The following is a 17,514-nucleotide window of genomic DNA, read 5'->3' on the forward strand; positions in this document are numbered from 1 at the left end:
ACAGTAAACCCAGAAGTAAAAATATAATCGCTTGTCTGATCCAGGGAAATGTTGTACCCTCTTTAAAACTTTTCAGGTCCAGAAGATGTTACCCAGATGCAGGCTGTGCACAGTAAGGAATATACAAAATGACTGGTGATAACAAGGAGAGATGGGGTCGGGGGGAGGGGAGGGTGCTAAGGTTTAAGAGCAATGCAATAAATATTTCTTTAATTATTTTTCATCCACTGTACATGCAAACCAGTTTTTTATTGTAGTGCTTCTCTAAAATGCATTGATTTATTTTCGTAAGAGACCGAAATTTTGCATAAAAAATAAGTAAAAAACAAAGGGTGAAAGAATATTTAATCCATCAATCATAGCAGTTTCACTTCAAGGATTGTAACTATTTGGTTTCTAATAACTATATTGATTACCAGGCTAACTGTAAAACCAGCATGGTCATTGATTTATGTGTCAAGAGTGAAACTGAATCAAGTATCTATGTTTTTTCATATGTATTTCTGTAGCACGGAATACCAATGCAGAAGCATGAGATACTAAAAAAGAAAGCCAAGCTTTAGTGCACCTGCCCCTCTGGCTAAAGTCTGTATACTTTTGCCTTCTAGAAGCAGCCTGTTATTTTCATACTATTGCGCATGTCTGACGAAGTGAGAAATATCAGTCAAAGTGACAACATAGCTGAGCTGTAACTATATATCTTTTCTCACCAGTTCAGAAAAGTCTTTTCCAGAGTTCCAGTTTCCTTCGGGTGAAATTCATCCCTGTGCAGAGAATCACCACCAGCCCTCTGTGCTGAAGAGGCATTTAACTAGTGCACAGGGCCTTGTGCTGATCTGTACAGGAGTGAATTTCACTCTTAAAAGTTTTGTGATGATGAATATAGTAAGGTGATGGACAAATGGAAACTGGATTAACATATCAACTTTTCCCCTCTGAAGATATGAGTTTAACTCTTGCTCAGGTTTGCACTCTCATTGTTTTCCCTTATGGACGTTTGCTCATATCTCACAGACACCCCAAATTTTGGAACAGTGCAGCCTGACTGGTCTCCTGCAATCATAAAAGGCCCAGGACTGAAATAAGGTGTTGCTGCATTTTAGGATGGAGGTTACCACTGCACAATCATTGCCCAGATTACATTGCATTCTCCCTGAAGTTATAAGCATCTTTCTTTCATCATCATCATCATCATCATCATCATCATCCATATTTTAATTAGAAAGTCACAAATGAAAACAGAAAGTATATTTTCACAATTCAATCCAGTTAGCAAAATAAAAGGATTAAATTTACAAACACAAAACACACATAAAAATGCTCCCTGACCATGTATGCTCTATCTCTCAGACTATCCTCACCCCAATTCTCTCCCACAACACACAAAGCAATTCAAGAGGGTTAACTTTTGCTCTCAATGTAATTCTGGGTCTAAACAGTCTAAGAACCTTACATCACATTAGTTCATACATATGAAGTATCCTATGACAACTAAATCATAAACATGCCTGATTTTATCACTGGGAAAAACGTAGTAATTTAAAATTTCGTGTATTCTCCCATGCATCCTGTTACCTTTGAGCAGTGGTCATGATGGCATCCACAACTTCAATGATTCTGTGCAAGGCCGAGTCAGTACCAATGGTCATATCGGTGCCACAGAAGTCATTATCTATGGATCCAACCATCCCCACAATGTTGAGGTAAACATATTTCTTCACAGCTTCTTCTTCAATCTTGCCTGCAGAGAAATAGCCGTAAAACCATCCATTAACAATAGCCAGCCACATGAGATGAAGCAAAATCAGACTGTAGCTGCAATGTAACAATGTAGTCTTTTTTTTTTGTAAGAGTTAAAATTTCTAAAATAAAAAACACATTTCCGTAGGAAAAGGATTAGCCAAGCTAAAAAAGCTGAATAAAACTTCTTGGAGCAAGAGGACAGCTTTTCTTTAAGATCAGCTGTCTTTTGGAACAAACCAAAAGCACTTCATCCCACTGAGTGATTTGCTGGGCCATTTGTTCAGGGAGTTTAGAACTAGCCTTGAGGTTGTCACTCCCTAAACCCGAAACCCATCATTTAGATTACGCTCTCAATGTATGGGACAGAGAGAAGTAAAGGGGTGCAACTGAACTGTGGATGTGACTCAGCATGTTCCCAGTGGACAGGAAATTCTAAAACGAGGGGGAATATATGGTCACCAGCATGAAATGCTGGGTAAAACCCTTTCTGTGTGACTGAAAGACTCCAGTACATTCTTTCATGACTGAGGAGTGAGTGGGAATGGAGAAGCCACATTCTAAATCTAAGCATGTCTCTCTCAAACTACAATGAAAAAATACTGAGCCAGTCATTTAGAATTCTACATGCAGGAAAGTTACAGAATTTTGCCAAAGACAAATTTCTAATTTGTGCTAGCAAAGTATGTGGTATGAAAGGGTGGGTTTTCATTTTTTTTTTTTTAGTCTAATATTTAAGGACCAAAATACGGCTATCCAAAAGGGGCACAAATGTAACATTGCTAATGTATTATGCAATGCATAGTTCATTCAGTTCCTGGGAATCTTTTTGAGAAGTTTCTCAGCGATTATGTGATGTGACAGCCCAATACACTTGGAGCTGAGTCTGAAAACAAGTATGTAGCTTTACTCACTTGAGTATTTCCGGCGACTTCAGTTGAAAGATTGTATATTATTCATGTGTTTAAGACTAAATTCCAATCTCAGATTAGTTATTTTTAGAAAAATAGAGGCTAAAGTAGAGGAAGTGAACTAAGGGAATGGGAACTGGAGCCAACACAAACATAAACTGCAATTTATAACATCAAGGAGACAACCTCACTGCAACCACGTCCACTGCACCATTTTGGTGCAACTGAGCAACACATAATAGCTGGGACATTTTCTATTATTACAGAGGAAGGTGGTAGCAAAGTCTATATAAAGGTTGCCCAACGCTATCCCTTAAAAAGGTTTCTTATAAATCTACTGTTTGTAGCAAGCCTGAATATTCGGTAGGGGTTTCCCCTCGGGATACATAGTGCCTTTTTTGTCCTGTGAAATTCCATTCAGATTTGGCTGAGATATTAAAAATCACCATTACTTTCTCTCACATGTTCCTCAGGATATGTCTTCACTGCAGAAATAACTCTGGCTCTTTTTGGTTGTTGCCCCTACCCACTACCCTATCCACACATGAAAACTTCTCACTCAAACTAATGCAATGAAGACATAACTGCGGGAAATTCTGGCAGCCTGCCAAAAACCTCACTGACAATTCCCCAGCCTAAGCTCATGCTAGCCCCAAACCAGCAGCACCAAGGAGCTGAAGGAGCTGTGAAGCAGAGGTGGGGAGGAAAGAGCTGAGCTGAACCAGACTTCTCTGCTCATAAACCATTTGACTATTTATCATTCCCCCCGCCAACCCTTGGGGGAATCACATGGGGCAGAAGCTGCCCCAACTCCCAGGTTGGGGGCAAGGGGAAGGGGGGAGGGGGGAGAGAGAGAGAGAGGCCAACTACCCACAGATCTACCACATGATACCAGAAGCCAGTCATCCCTCTGGGGTAACACATGGGACAGGAGCACCCCTGACTTCTGGGATTGGGGGAGAGAGAACTCCAGGCCAGACTGGGCTTCCCCGCAACAATCCCATAGATCCAGAAACCCACTCCCTCCTCAGAGAAAACAGCCTTCTCTGGGTGCCAGTCAATGTTGTTAATCTGGTACTTCAAGAAGTAGCAGTGCTGGAGGTCCAGGATTCAGACCCTGCTGTTGATTCATAATGGAAAGGTGGTTAAAACTGCACATCATAAAACTTGGTTTTACCCTTTTTTCATTTAATTAAAACTCTAGAATGTTACACACATAAAGACTACATTAAATAAAGTTATTTAGGATGCAAAGTCAAGCACTTAAAACTTAGGAAATGCCATATTTATGGTTTCCTGTGTGTAACACAGGGGTGGGTAAACTTTTTCGCCTGAGGGCCTCATCATAATTGCAAAACTGTATGGAGGGCCGGGTAGAGAAGGCTGTGCCTCCCCGAACAGCCTGGCCCCCACCCCCTATCCACCCCCTCCCACTTCCTACCTCCGACTGCCCCCCTCAGAACCCCCAACCTATCCAACCCCCTCTGCTCCTTGTCCCCTGACCGCCCCCTCCTGGGACCCCCCTCCCCTAACCACCCACCCAGGACGCCACCCCCTATCCAACCCCCCCTGCTCCCTGTCCCCTGACCGCCCCCTCCTGGGACCCCCCTCCCCTAACCACCCACCCAGGACGCCACCCCCTATCCAACCCCCCCTGCTCCCTGTCCCCTGACCGCCCCCTCCTGGGACCCCCCTCCCCTAACCACCCACCCAGGACGCCACCCCCTATCCAACCCCCCCTGCTCCCTGTCCCCTGACTGCCCCACCCCCTATCCAACCCCCCCCGCTCCCTGTCCCCTGACTGCCCCACCCCCCTATCCAAACCTCCCCCCCCCCTTCCTCGCCCCCTTACCATGCTGCTCACAGCGGCAGGATGGAGCCAGCCATGTTGGCGCACTGCCTGGCAGGAGCGGCGGGCCAGAGCGCTGGCGGCGCAGTGAGCTGAGGCTGTGGGGGAGGGGAGACAGCAGGGGAGGGGCCGGGGGCTAGTCTCCCAGGCCGGGAGCTCAGGGGCCGGGCAGGATGGTCCCGCGGGCCGGATGTGGCCCGCGGGCCATAGTTTTCCCACCTCTGGTGTAAAAGTATTACTGTGTTATTGAGCACCCCTTGTGGCCAGCGAAGTCTCTGCAGCTTCTAACCTCTTTTTTTCCCTCTCCGTGGGGCCCTTTAAGAACTCACAGAGGCTTTCTCTGATTAACAGTATCCCTGGCTGGGGCTAATTTAATACAAGGACCAGTTTACAGTAACCCAGAGCCCCAAACTAAAATTCATTCCAACAACACAAAGAAAACATCCATTCATTTACTCTGCTGTGAATTTTTTCTCATTCCCAGAACTTTTCTTTCATACCAATATGACACCCCCACCAGTCCTCCCAGATCTCCCTCGCTGGGGCTCTGACGTCCAGTCCCAAATGCAGTTAGAGTTTCTTGCCCCTCAGGAGCCTCCTTCTCACTAGGCTTTACCCTCCAAGCTCCCTGGTGTCATGATCCAGCAGTAGCCCTTTTTCTCCCTGAAATGTCCATGAGCATAGCTGCAATTCCTTGGGCTTCCCCAATTACTGCAGCCACCTTCTGCTCTTTATAGTGAATTGCCTGATTCCCTCAGGTGTTACTCCTGGGGGAATACTGCTCCACTGTGCATGCACAGAATTTATGTCCTCCGCAGATTTCTTTACTTCCCTGTAAAAAAATGACTTTCTGATGGGGGAGCAAAGGGAGGCCACAAGAGCGGTCATATGACCCTCCCCAGCAGTATGTTTCGGGTGCCCAGGAAGCCGGCAGAGATTTAAATCACTGTGGGGCAGGGGGCTGGACTGAGGAAGACCCAGCTGGTGTCAGGGTTGGGTGCACCCTCACCGCTGAGTCTGTGTCCTGAGGGGAAGCTGCACAGTGATCTCCCACCTCTGTGCAGCCAGTGGCCTGTGTTCCCCAATGCCACACTGGAGCCTCCACATTTATTTGACAAATAAAATTTGCAAGAATTTTGCAGAATTTTAAAATACCATGCACAGTATTTTTAATTTTTTGGTACAGAATGCCCTCAGGAGTAAGGTATGGATCAATCTGTAATCGGGATGGCTTAGACCCAGGTTCTTCAGCCCATGGGGTAAGCCACACTGTTACACTTTGCAACTTTAATTTGGCCCCTTTTGTGTATGCATTACGATAGTCTTTAATTACATGATCCTGTGCTATTTTTTTTCCCCACAGGAACTCTGACTCATTGAGAACACAGGATGGATGCACAAAGGGACTGAAAAGTTATGTGTAAACAATCATAAATCTAGCATTTCCTAATTGTCATGTGGTTGACTTTGCAACCTAAATAACATTCTTTGAATGTAATTTTTCTGTGTAATAATAACACATAATTTTCTTTCATCAGTTGAGGAAGATCTAAGTGTTCTGCATGTCCACAGAGATGCAAACTTACCACTTTGTGCCAGTTCCTCTAGAAGTCCACTCCATTCTTCACGAAAGAGATTAGCACCTGTTAAACTACCATCACCACCAATCACACAAAGGTTAGTGATTCCACGCTGAATCAAGTTGAAAGCTGCCTTCAAACGGCCTTCCCGGGCACGAAATTCTTTGCAGCGTGCGCTACCAATAACTGTCCCTCCCTGGAAAAAGGAAATAAATCAGTTCTAATTTATCTTTGTCATATTTTATGTTAAATGCTAATTCTTGTTATGTTGATTTGTTAATTAAGAAAATATTAACAAAAAAAGAGTATGGGAGTACACTAGAAAATAATAGAGAGTTACCCAAACCTCTAGGAAAATTACATTCTAAAAACTATGGTACATGTATATCAGGCAATGAGGCAGGAAACAAGTGTGGTAGATACATACTTGCAGACTGTTATCCTGTCTCCCTTCAGTCTTCTCTTCTCCAGATTAAACAAACCCATTTTTTTCAATCTTTCCTTGCAAGTCATGTTTTCTAGACCCTTAATCATTTTTGTTGCTCATCTGGACTTTCTCCAATTTGTCCACATCTTTCCTGAAATGTGGCACCCAGAACTGGACACAATACTCCGTCTTATCAGTGCTGAGAGCAGTGGAAGAATTACTTCTCGTGTCTTACTTACAACACTTCTGCTAATACATTCCAGAGTGAGGTTTGCTTTTTTTTACAACAGTGTTACATTGTTGACTCGTATTTAGTTTGTGATCCATTATAACCCTCAGATCCTTTTCTGCAGTACACCCTGCTTGGAAGTCCTTTCCCATTTTGTATTTGTGCAATTGATTGTTTCTTCCTAAGTGGAGAATTTTGCATGCGTCCTTATTGAATTACATCCTATGTATTTCAGGCCATTTCTCCAGTTTGTCAAGATTTGTCCTTTACAGAGCTTGCAATCCCTCCCAGCATGGTATCATCCACAAACTTTATAAGTGTATTCTGTGACATTATCCAAATCATTTTGAATAGAACTGGACCCAGGACAGATCCCTGAGGGACCCACTTGTTATGTCCTTCCAGTCTGATTGTGAAGCATTAATAACTACACTCTGAGTACGCTTTTCCAACCTATTGTGTGCCCACCTTACAGTAGGTTCATCTAGGATATATTTCTCTACCATGTTTATGAGAAGGTATGTGCGTCTGTATCAAAAGCCTTACTAAAGTTGAGTTATATCATATCTATTGCTTCCCCTCAATCCACAAGGTTTGTTACCGTGTCAAATAAGGCTATTAAGTTGGTTTGACATGATTTTTCTTGACAAATCCATGTTGTCTGTTACTTATCACTTTATTTTATTCTAGGCGCTTATAAACTGATTGTTTGATAATTTGCTCCATTATCTTTCTGAGTACAAAGTTAAGATCTATAATTCCCTGGGTTGTCCTTATTCCCTTTTTAATAGATAGGTACTATATTTCCCCTTTCCTAGTCCCCTGGAATCTCTCTCATCCTCCAGACTTTCTCAAAGTTAATCGCTAATGGCTCAGAGATCTCTTCAGCTAATTCCTTAAGTATTCTAGAATGTATTTCATCAAGCTCTGTGGACTTGAAGACATTCTTAACTTGTTCTTTCCCTGTTTTAGCCTCAGATCCTCCCCCATTTATACTGGCGTTCACTATGTTAGTCATCCGATTACTGCTAACCTTTTCGGTGAAAACTGACACAAAAAAGGCATATAACACTTCAGCCATTGCTGCTTTTTCTGTTATTGTCTTTCCCTCCTCATTGAGTAATGATCCTACTTTGTCCTTGCTCTTCCTTTTGCTTCTATTGTATTTGTAAAATGTTTTCTTGCTACCCTTTATGCCTTGGTCTTTCAAATTTTGTCCCTATCTGCTTGTGTTGGTTTTATTTATAGTCATTCTTTGTAATATGACCTAGTTTCTACTTTTTAATATAACTCTTTTTGGAGTATCAGGTCATTAAAGATCTGCTGGTTAAGCCAAGGTGGTGTCTTACCATGCTTCCTCTTTCAAATGCATTGGAATAGTTTGCTCTTGTGTCCTTAATAATATCTCTTTAAAAAACTGCCAATTCTCCAGAATTCTTTTTTCCATTAGAATTCATTCCCACGGGAGCTTTGTTACCAATTCTCTAAGTTTGCTAAAGTCTGCCTTCTTGAAATTCCATTATTTTTATTGTGCTATTTTCCCTCTTACTATTCTTTAGATCATGAACTCTTATCATTTCATGGACACTTTTACCCAAGCTGCCTTCCACCTTCAAATTCTAAAACCAGTTCCTCCCTGTTTGTCAGAATCAAATCTAGAATAGACTCTCCCCTAGTCACTTTCTCCACCTTCTGTAATAAAATGTGTCTCCAATTCATTCCAAGAATTTGTTGGATAATCTGTGCCCGGCTGTATTATTTTCCCAACAGATGTCTGGGTAGTTGAACATCAAGTCCTGGCTTTTGGAAAATTTTGTTAGTTGTTTAAAATTTGTTCAGAATCTGTCAGCAAGCTTTACAGAAAATATATAATCATCATTTTGTCTTTTATACAAGCTTACTGTCCTTGATTGTAGTTTTACTGTATTTCTAATGTATACTGGAAAGTAACATTGACATAATGCAGAAGCTTTTCTTTTTTCCTAGCAGAAGATTTGGAGATTATCACTTCAGTGTTTCATAATCATTTCCTATGTACAGTAAAAACAAGAAATCTGAGCCAGGCCCAACCCAAATTTGAGCTTGGAATTTATACAGTTTGTATTGCCATCTGAAACAGTCTGCCTCACCATCGAGCACTTCCTGTTCTAAACCATTTCATGGCACTGCCCATATGTGTTGAAAGTCACAACAAGCTGATAATGGGAAGATGAAAGTGAGGAAGAAGAGAGCTGGGAAACCTGACTCCATGAATGAGAGTGAGGCACACACACACACTCTTGAAGTGGTTCTAAAAGTAACCAGCCATAATGGAAAATGTGTAAAATGACTCACACTAGAAACATCAGACATCAGACATGATAATAGGCAAGAGACTGTGTTAAGTGAAAGAAGCATGTGACCCATTTGCTACTAACAGTGGGTGCCTCTATTCAGAAACAGAACTATGAAACAAGTAGAAAAAAAAATTACCCATTCCTGAAAAAATACTTATTTATGCAAAATAAAATTAGAATAGGATAGAAAAGAACAGAAAGGCCTGCAAGTAACATCCTACCTTTCTTTTATGTGTGAGTGAAAATGAGAGCTATTTTGTGAAGAAGAAATACTGCAGAGAGGTAACTACAGCACAATCTTGTTTTGCACAGTGATCTGGTTATAGGAGCCCACCAGGTATGTGCACTAGCCTCCACATATAATGGTTCATTTTTTAGCAATTGTTTTGCATATAAATTTTAAAAATGTAAATGTTTACTTTTATTGGTGAACAGCTTCCATGGCATCACATAAAACACAGCATTTCCCTACTACAGTACTAATATGACATTGTTTTAAACTTCTTGGGCCCAATTCTGCCACTCCTGATTAATGTGTATGCCTAAACATGCATTTAGCAGCCTAACTTTGGGCACCCAATTTTGAAAACCTAGGACCTACATTTTCAAAAGGGGTTACTGTTTCTAGGTGCCCAGCATGACATACCTCATAGAGGTCTGATTTCTGGAAGGTGCTGAGCAGCAATTATCTGAAAATCAGGCACTGTCAACAAGAGTTTGAAGTTGGATGCCCAAAATGGAGCCAGTCAACCTCGCTGACTACTTTTGAAATTCTTGGCCTTAATCTTTAAGTTTAAAAATTCTGGTTAATGATTTCAAATGAGGGTTTTGCTTTGTTTTTGGTTGTTCTCCATACTTACCACTTGCAAGATGCTTGAAACACTTTCCCATGACACTTCAACAATGTTGTCACCTCCATCAACCATACCTTGGTAACCCTGAGACAAGAGAAACATATTTTAGAAAACCTGACATGTCATTCTGCATAGTATTTTACTACTGGGGTGATGGGCATGTTGTACATTTATATATATATATATGCAATATGCATATATTTTAGACAGTAGTACTCTCCCAAGCTCCACCCACAACTTTAGCCCCACTGACATGAACCACAAAAATTATACACTATTCACAGTAAATTGTGTTGATGTTCACAATATGATCGTATGTGCCACTTGGTTCTAATGGGCTTCTTAAGCTCCCCCCTTGAGGTACATGAATGTACCCATAGGCCCTGTTGGCTCATGAGGCTTGGTGGTATCTCCCAAAAACCACTACTTGTGGCACTGACAGGAGTCATCGCTCTCAATAAACTCTGAGGATCTGTGACCCTCCATCTCATTTTTTTACATAAAGGATGAAAAAGTTAACAATACTGACAATTAAATAACTCTCACCGGATTGCTGAGTTAACCCTCCACTAAGATGAATGGTGTGGTTCATGCCTCTCACAGCTAGTGTTCCAGCCTCTCTGAAGGCTCATCTCTGCATCAGTTACATTCAGTTCATTTTTTTTTTTTTGAAGATTTCTTCACAACCATGACATCTAGAGACTTACTTATAAAAATTAAAGGTGAGATTCTGAAGAAAAGTGGCTTCAGAGAAGTGCCAGTATGGGATATACATAGACAGCTAGTCTAAGGGAATGGCAATATATCTGCTGTGCATTAAAGGTTACACATTCTATGATTTTTGAAGAACCATGAAGTACTGGGGACAGACCAAGGGGAAAGGAAGTGTGCTTATGGTCTCCACAAAGGAGAGAAAAGTAATTGTGACATTTATTATTTAGAAAGCATTATTTAAATACATTTTAAAGTAACGGGGAAAATCTTGAAACATCTCAGAGCAAAACAGAATCAAAAGCAACAAGCAAAATTGGATTACAAAGAACAAATGGGGTCAGACGCTCTTTTTTACACAACTAATGGTGAAGGAAATGTAGCAGAGGCAATGTACCTGGATTTTGGTAAAGCATTTAAAACTGTGCCTCAAAACCTAATTCAAATTGGCTGGGAAAATCATTGGATACTGTTAAAAGGCAATGTATCATGATGAGAAGAGGAAAGATGTCTAGTGGGAAGCTGTGGGGCTCAGTGATAATCTGGCTTCATTAATTCACTATGTAGTATTAACAACAGGATACTGACATTTGCAGATTCTAATTTATTGGGAAGTGCTGCAAAAGATGGTGAGAGGAATGAAATAAAATGTAATTTAATCTGGAAAAATACAAGCTAGTATATCTGATAGGAAAGAAATTTAGAGCTGCTATTCAACCTTGTGGACATTAAATTAAAAATGGATGCAGTCCAATATGGTAACAAAATTGGGCAAAGTGGCTTGTGGCTGCATGTGCAGAGTAATCATGCTATAGAGTGAAGAGTTAATGGTCCTTCTCTATAGGACTCTGGCAGGATTGCACCTCTCAGTCTGGGGAATCTGAATACTAAAAAACTGGGGCTGTAAATTGGAGGGAATTCAGAGAACAACAGAAATGACTGATTATGAGCTGGAGGGATTAATAATGAGGAAAGATCAAAAGCATAAATATTTTTTGTTTCACTAAGTGATTACTCAGGGAACCTGATAAGCCTACCAATGTTTAATGGGCATAAAAGGTTACAGATGGAGAAAAAAGTACTTAGGGTGACCCAAAGGAGTAATAAGATAAAATCAGTAAGAAGAAACTATATACTGTGTAAAATATTATGAGTATCATCCTGAGTGACTGTGAATTCTCTGAAGGGAAGTCTCAAATAGTTTATGGCATAGGCTCAAAAGGGAAGTGGTAGAAGCTTCTTCCCAAAGTATACTGGAGAAATAAATATATTTTAGGTGCAATCATGCAGTGGGTAAAGGAATAGACAGGCTTCATGAAAGGTCTTTCAGATGCTAATTTCTGTGATTTTTCTATGTTTTACTTACTCTTAGGATAGATCTAAAAAAGGTCTCTAGAAACTGAAGTAATTGGTAACACATTTCCCTCCAAGGTAAGCAGAATACTGGAAAAATGCATGTGTGAACACACATGCGTACATGCACATACACACACACACACACACCACAAAACCAGGTTTTCCTCAGTATGAATTAATTTAGACTTTTAATTTTGATGCTTTACATTTGAATCTGAGTAAAGTGCATCAAATCTCCTCACAGCAAGAAATACTCAGCTGCAGTCCAACTGGAGACAAGAAGGTTTCAACAAGTTATTCACGAACCAGAAGAGGTCCCTTGATCAGAAAGCAAAGAACCCAAAATATTCTTTATGTCATAATAAATATGGGACAAAAGGGTCTTTCCCCACTGGTGCTCAAGCTATCTTCCTTCACGCATAAATTCATATTTTATAAGGCTAGATGAGGCCATTATGCTCATCTGGTGTGAACTCCTCTAAAAGACAGGCCATAGAACCTCCCTGAATTAATTTCTGTTTGAACTAGAGCAGAGGTTTCAAAACTGTCGGAAGTCCCAACGGGGCTGCACTGAGGGATCAGGGTGAGGAGGGGGATCTGCCCAGCAGGGGAAGCGGGTGGGGCTCCATGCAGGAGGGGCACTCTTGGCTGCTGGGGCTCCATGTTGGCTTTCTGCCCATATCACGTCCCCAAAGCTGCAGCTGAACAAGCTACCTAGCAGCAGTTACTCTCCTCTGCTGAGGAGGCCAGTGGGGACTATGCAAGCAGGAAGCAGAAGGCTACACCCCATGAGTACTGACCCCTCTGTTGGATAGAACCCTCCCCAACCCCAGGCCTTCAACACCTAGGACTATGGGGCTCCTAGGTGCTTCCACAATACAAACAAACAATAGCAGCAGTAGCAGCAAGGAAAAACGTGAGGAAGTTGGCCTTTGGGAGCCACCATATACGTAGGTGTGGACACCAGATTCTTATAGTGTCCCACAAGACCAAATAGAATCCAACAGACTGCTCTATCTCAGAGACATCTAAAACTATCAGCCTCTATCAGTCTCAGAGGGTGGACCATCAAAACAGAGCCTTTGCCCCAACAGAACAGCTGCATTTGATACAAAGCAAGCAGGAAGGGGCAGACAAAAGTATTTAGAAAAGAACAAACGAGTTAGCAACTCCTGCTGAATTACTATTATACCAGGCTATTTTTTTTTCTATTTAGATATTCTTTTTTATTTAATTAGTGGTTCACTTGCTGAATGCTAGTGTTCAAGAAAGTGAGGAACCAATTTCACTGAGTATTAAGTCCATAAAACATAGCATAGCACCCACTGTGGAAGTTTTCCCACAGAGTTCTGCCAGTGTACACCCCTGTGTTTTCACTTCTACCCTGTCAGAAGTAGACTACCAATCAAGATGAATTATGTAAAATTCTGTGGTTTAGTGATGGACAAACATCCACCAGGGACTACATGTCCAATCCTGTAAGATGCTGTCATAAGGTTTAAAAGGGATTATGAGGGTTTAAAAACCTTAGTACCTCTCATTATGAACTCAATACCTAACAGGATTGAGTCCAAAATGAGAACCACTAATTATCACTCATCTCCAATTAGTGATTATACCAAATTTAATTCCTGGAGTTCAGAGGTGAAATATTAACCTAGCCTCCAGAAACAATATGGTATTTTTAAATATATTTCTATCTCTCGGAGCTAGAGCTTTCACACCTTGATAAAAATAAACTCAGCAGTATTAATACTTTCTGTGAGGACAGAATGCTCTTCTGGTATCAATCCAGGAGGTGACTGACTATATTTTTTTTTTTTTTTTTCCTCTGTCTTCACGTACAAGGTCAGCTCCCAGACTGCTGCGCTGGGCATCACAAAATGCGGAAGAGATGGCCAGCCCTCTGTGGAGATAGAGGCGGTTAGGGACTATTTAGAAAAGCTGGACGTGCACAAGTCCATGGGGCCGGACGAGTTGCATCCGAGAGTGCTGAAGGAATTGGCGGCTGTGATTGCAGAGCCACTGGCCATTATCTTTGAAAACTCGTGGCGAACCGGGGAAGTCCCGGATGACTGGAAAAAGGCTAATGTAGTGCCAATCTTTAAAAAAGGGAAGAAGGAAGATCCTGGGAACTACAGGCCAGTCAGCCTCACCTCAGTCCCTGGAAAAATCATGGAGCAGGTCCTCAAAGAATCAATCCTGAAGCACTTGCATGAGAGGAAAGTGATCAGGAACAGCCAGCATGGATTCACCAAGGGAAGGTCATGCCTGACTAATCTAATCGCCTTTTATGATGAGATTACTGGTTCTGTGGATGAAGGGAAAGCAGTGGATGTATTGTTTCTTGACTTTAGCAAAGCTTTTGACACGGTCTCCCATAGTATTCTTGTCAGCAAGTTAAGGAAGTATGGGCTGGATGAATGCACTATAAGGTGGGTAGAAAGCTGGCTAAATTGTCGGGCTCAACGGGTAGTGATCAATGGCTCCATGTCTAGTTGGCAGCCGGTATCAAGTGGAGTGCCCCAAGGGTCGGTCCTGGGGCCGGTTTTATTCAATATCTTCATAAATGATCTGGAGGATGGTGTGGATTGCACTCTCAGCAAATTTGCGGATGATACTAAACTGGGAGGAGTGGTAGATACGCTGGAGGGGAGGGATAGGATACAGAAGGACCTAGACCAATTGGAAGATTGGGCCAAAAGGAATCTGATGAGGTTCAATAAGGATAAGTGCAGGGTCCTGCACTTAGGACGGAAGAACCCAATGCACAGCTACAGACTAGGGACCGAATGGCTAGGCAGCAGTTCTGCAGAAAAGGACCTAGGGGTGACAGTGGACGAGAAGCTGGATATGAGTCAGCAGTGTGCCCTTGTTGCCAAGAAGGCCAATGGCATTTTGGGATGTATAAGTAGGGGCATAGCGAGCAGATCGAGGGACGTGATCGTTCCCCTCTATTCGACATTGGTGAGGCCTCATCTGGAGTACTGTGTCCAGTTTTGGGCCCCACACTTCAAGAAGGATGTGGATAAATTGGAGAGAGTCCAGCGAAGGGCAACAAAAATGATTAGGGGACTGGAACACATGAGTTATGAGGAGAGGCTGAGGGAGCTGGGATTGTTTAGCCTGCAGAAGAGAAGAATGAGGGGGGATTTGATAGCTGCTTTCAACTACCTGAAAGGGGGTTCCAAAGAGGATGGCTCTAGACTGTTCTCAATGGTAGCAGATGACAGAACGAGGAGTAATGGTCTCAAGTTGCAGTGGGGGAGGTTTAGATTGGATATTAGGAAAAACTTTTTCACTAAGAGGGTGGTGAAACACTGGAATGCGTTACCTAGGGAGGTGGTAGAATCTCCTTCCTTAGAGGTTTTTAAGGTCAGGCTTGACAAAGCCCTGGCTGGGATGATTTAACTGGGAATTGGTCCTGCTTTGAGCAGGGGGTTGGACTAGATGACCTTCTGGGGTCCCTTCCAACCCTGATATTCTATGATTCTATGTTAACATATAGTACAGCGGGTACCCATACTAAGTAGTACATTACTCCATGAGCGATGGGTTTGCTTGCAAACCAACATTCTACTCAACATGAGTAAAGGCTATTCCAGATTAACTCCAAGAGTGGACACTCTTATCCTGCAATAAAATTGCCTTATTCCACATTAGCTAATCCACTCTGGAAGTGCATTACACTAATTCAGAATAAGGCAGTCTTATTCCAGAATTTGGGTGTCTACACTGGGAGTTAATCAGGAATAATTTATCTGCTTTAAATTTACACCCTATTTTATTCCAGATTAATGTTCATGTCTAGTCAATCCTTAAGGATGATAGAATTGTTAGGGGGAGTATTCCCAGATACTTGAACCCTGAATTCTCATATTCCTTTACTGCAAATTTAGAATACAGCTTCCAGGACTAAAATCAACAATTTAGGAGTTTCCAAATGCCCTTGCTTTTGGGGGATCAAAATTGTGCTCTTATTCATTATTCTATAACAACTGCTAATTTTCCTTATACTCTGGGGTCCATTTTCCTTTGGGTTATTATCAAGCAGCACAAAGTACTTCAAAGAATTGTATAGGGCTCATTAAATTAATATCTGTTTACACATATAGTAAAACATCTCCATAAATAAACATGCTGCGATAAAGGAGCTCAATCCTATTCCACAGCCAGTTTGTTCTTGCCCAGTTCAAAGCTGTGCCCATTACAGCTACATTTTGCCTGAATGTTGGGCTACGTTTTGCCACAACTGCAGAGTTCTTGACCCTGCAGAAGAAACTAGTAAAGAGGATGAAACAATTTTATGTGGCATCAGAGGAAGCATTTATGGGATGGACTGCCTTTGGCTCATCAACTTTAATAGGTCAGGCTGAAAATTTCAAGGCCTTTAATTTCACCAATTGGCTCTAAACAGAAATATTTTTAACCCTCAGGTTTTTGGTGGTGTTTTTGTTTTGTTTTGTAACCTCCCAGAGCAGCTTCACTCCACCAGAGAGGTTGATCACATCATGGAACAGGCCACCCAAATAACCCAAGAGAACTTGCTTCAATACAAAAACAAACCACCACTGATCACACTCCTCAAACTGGAACCTACATGGGGTATCATCAAACAATTATAACCCTTACTTGATGTGGATGATACCCTGAAAGAAATTTTTCCCAAAACCCCTCTTCTAGTCTTCCAAAGACCCCCCAACATCTCCAAGCTCAACATCAGAAGCTCCCCAGAGGCTAGAACACACCAATTCAGAGCGGTACCACATACTGCCAGAAAAACAGATGGAAAACCTACAGACATCTCTCTGCTATAATGATCAATACCCCTACATGTGTCTATCATGACATGTGGTGTACCTCATCCAGTGCATCAAATGTCCTAACAGCTATGTCGGTAAAACTAGACAATCACTGTGCTCTTTAATGAGCTCATCCAGAAAAATGATAAAAGACAAAAACACCCTATCACCCATAGGCGAACATTTTTCACAATACAAGCTGACCTACCAGTACTCATCCTCAAAAGAAACCATCAAAATGCAAGCCTTCAAAATACAAGCAGGAGAACTTAAACTCATAACTTTCCTAGACACTAAAAATCATAGTCTCAACAGAGACACTGGTTTTATGGCTCTTTACAACAATTGGTAATCTACTAGCCCTTCTTTGTTCTATGGACTGTAGCAGTGCTAATTGACCACTTCATTTTAAGTGGTTTCTTGCAACATGCATTAACCCCGTATGTTTAATGATCTTGTATTTAGCTGTGACACTGTGGTTACCTTTTCCAGACCTGAAGAACAGCTCTGTGCAGCTTGGAAGCTTGTCTCTTCCACCAACAGAATTTGGTCCAATAAAAAATATTACCTCCCCCCACCCTTTGTCTTTCTCTGGGACCAACATGGTTACAACAATACTGCAAACCGCATATTTCTAAGGCATTTGTATGCACCCATGAAAGAAAAACGACTGCGTGATTAATCAACACCCAAATCAAAGAAGAATAACTGGTGACTGC

At 41.8% G+C, this 17,514-nt stretch overlaps 1 protein-coding gene across 6 annotated transcripts in view; it reads right to left on the minus strand.

Moving 5' to 3' along the window:
- Nucleotides 1–17,514, minus strand: part of PFKP (phosphofructokinase, platelet) — an 85,164-nt gene that overhangs the window by 44,308 nt on the left and 23,342 nt on the right. For all 6 annotated transcript variants that reach the window (XM_073334465.1, XM_073334467.1, XM_073334466.1 and 3 more), the window contains exons 3-5: nucleotides 9,933–10,010; nucleotides 6,087–6,276; nucleotides 1,576–1,741 (exon numbers count right to left, since the gene is read on the minus strand). In XM_073334465.1, coding sequence (XP_073190566.1) covers nucleotides 1,576–1,741; nucleotides 6,087–6,276; nucleotides 9,933–10,010 — 434 coding nt within the window. The remainder of the gene's footprint in view (nucleotides 1–1,575; nucleotides 1,742–6,086; nucleotides 6,277–9,932; nucleotides 10,011–17,514) is intronic.

This window comes from Lepidochelys kempii, chromosome 2, assembly GCF_965140265.1.
Source record: "Lepidochelys kempii isolate rLepKem1 chromosome 2, rLepKem1.hap2, whole genome shotgun sequence".
In the NCBI taxonomy this organism is placed as follows: domain Eukaryota; kingdom Metazoa; phylum Chordata; order Testudines; family Cheloniidae; genus Lepidochelys; species Lepidochelys kempii.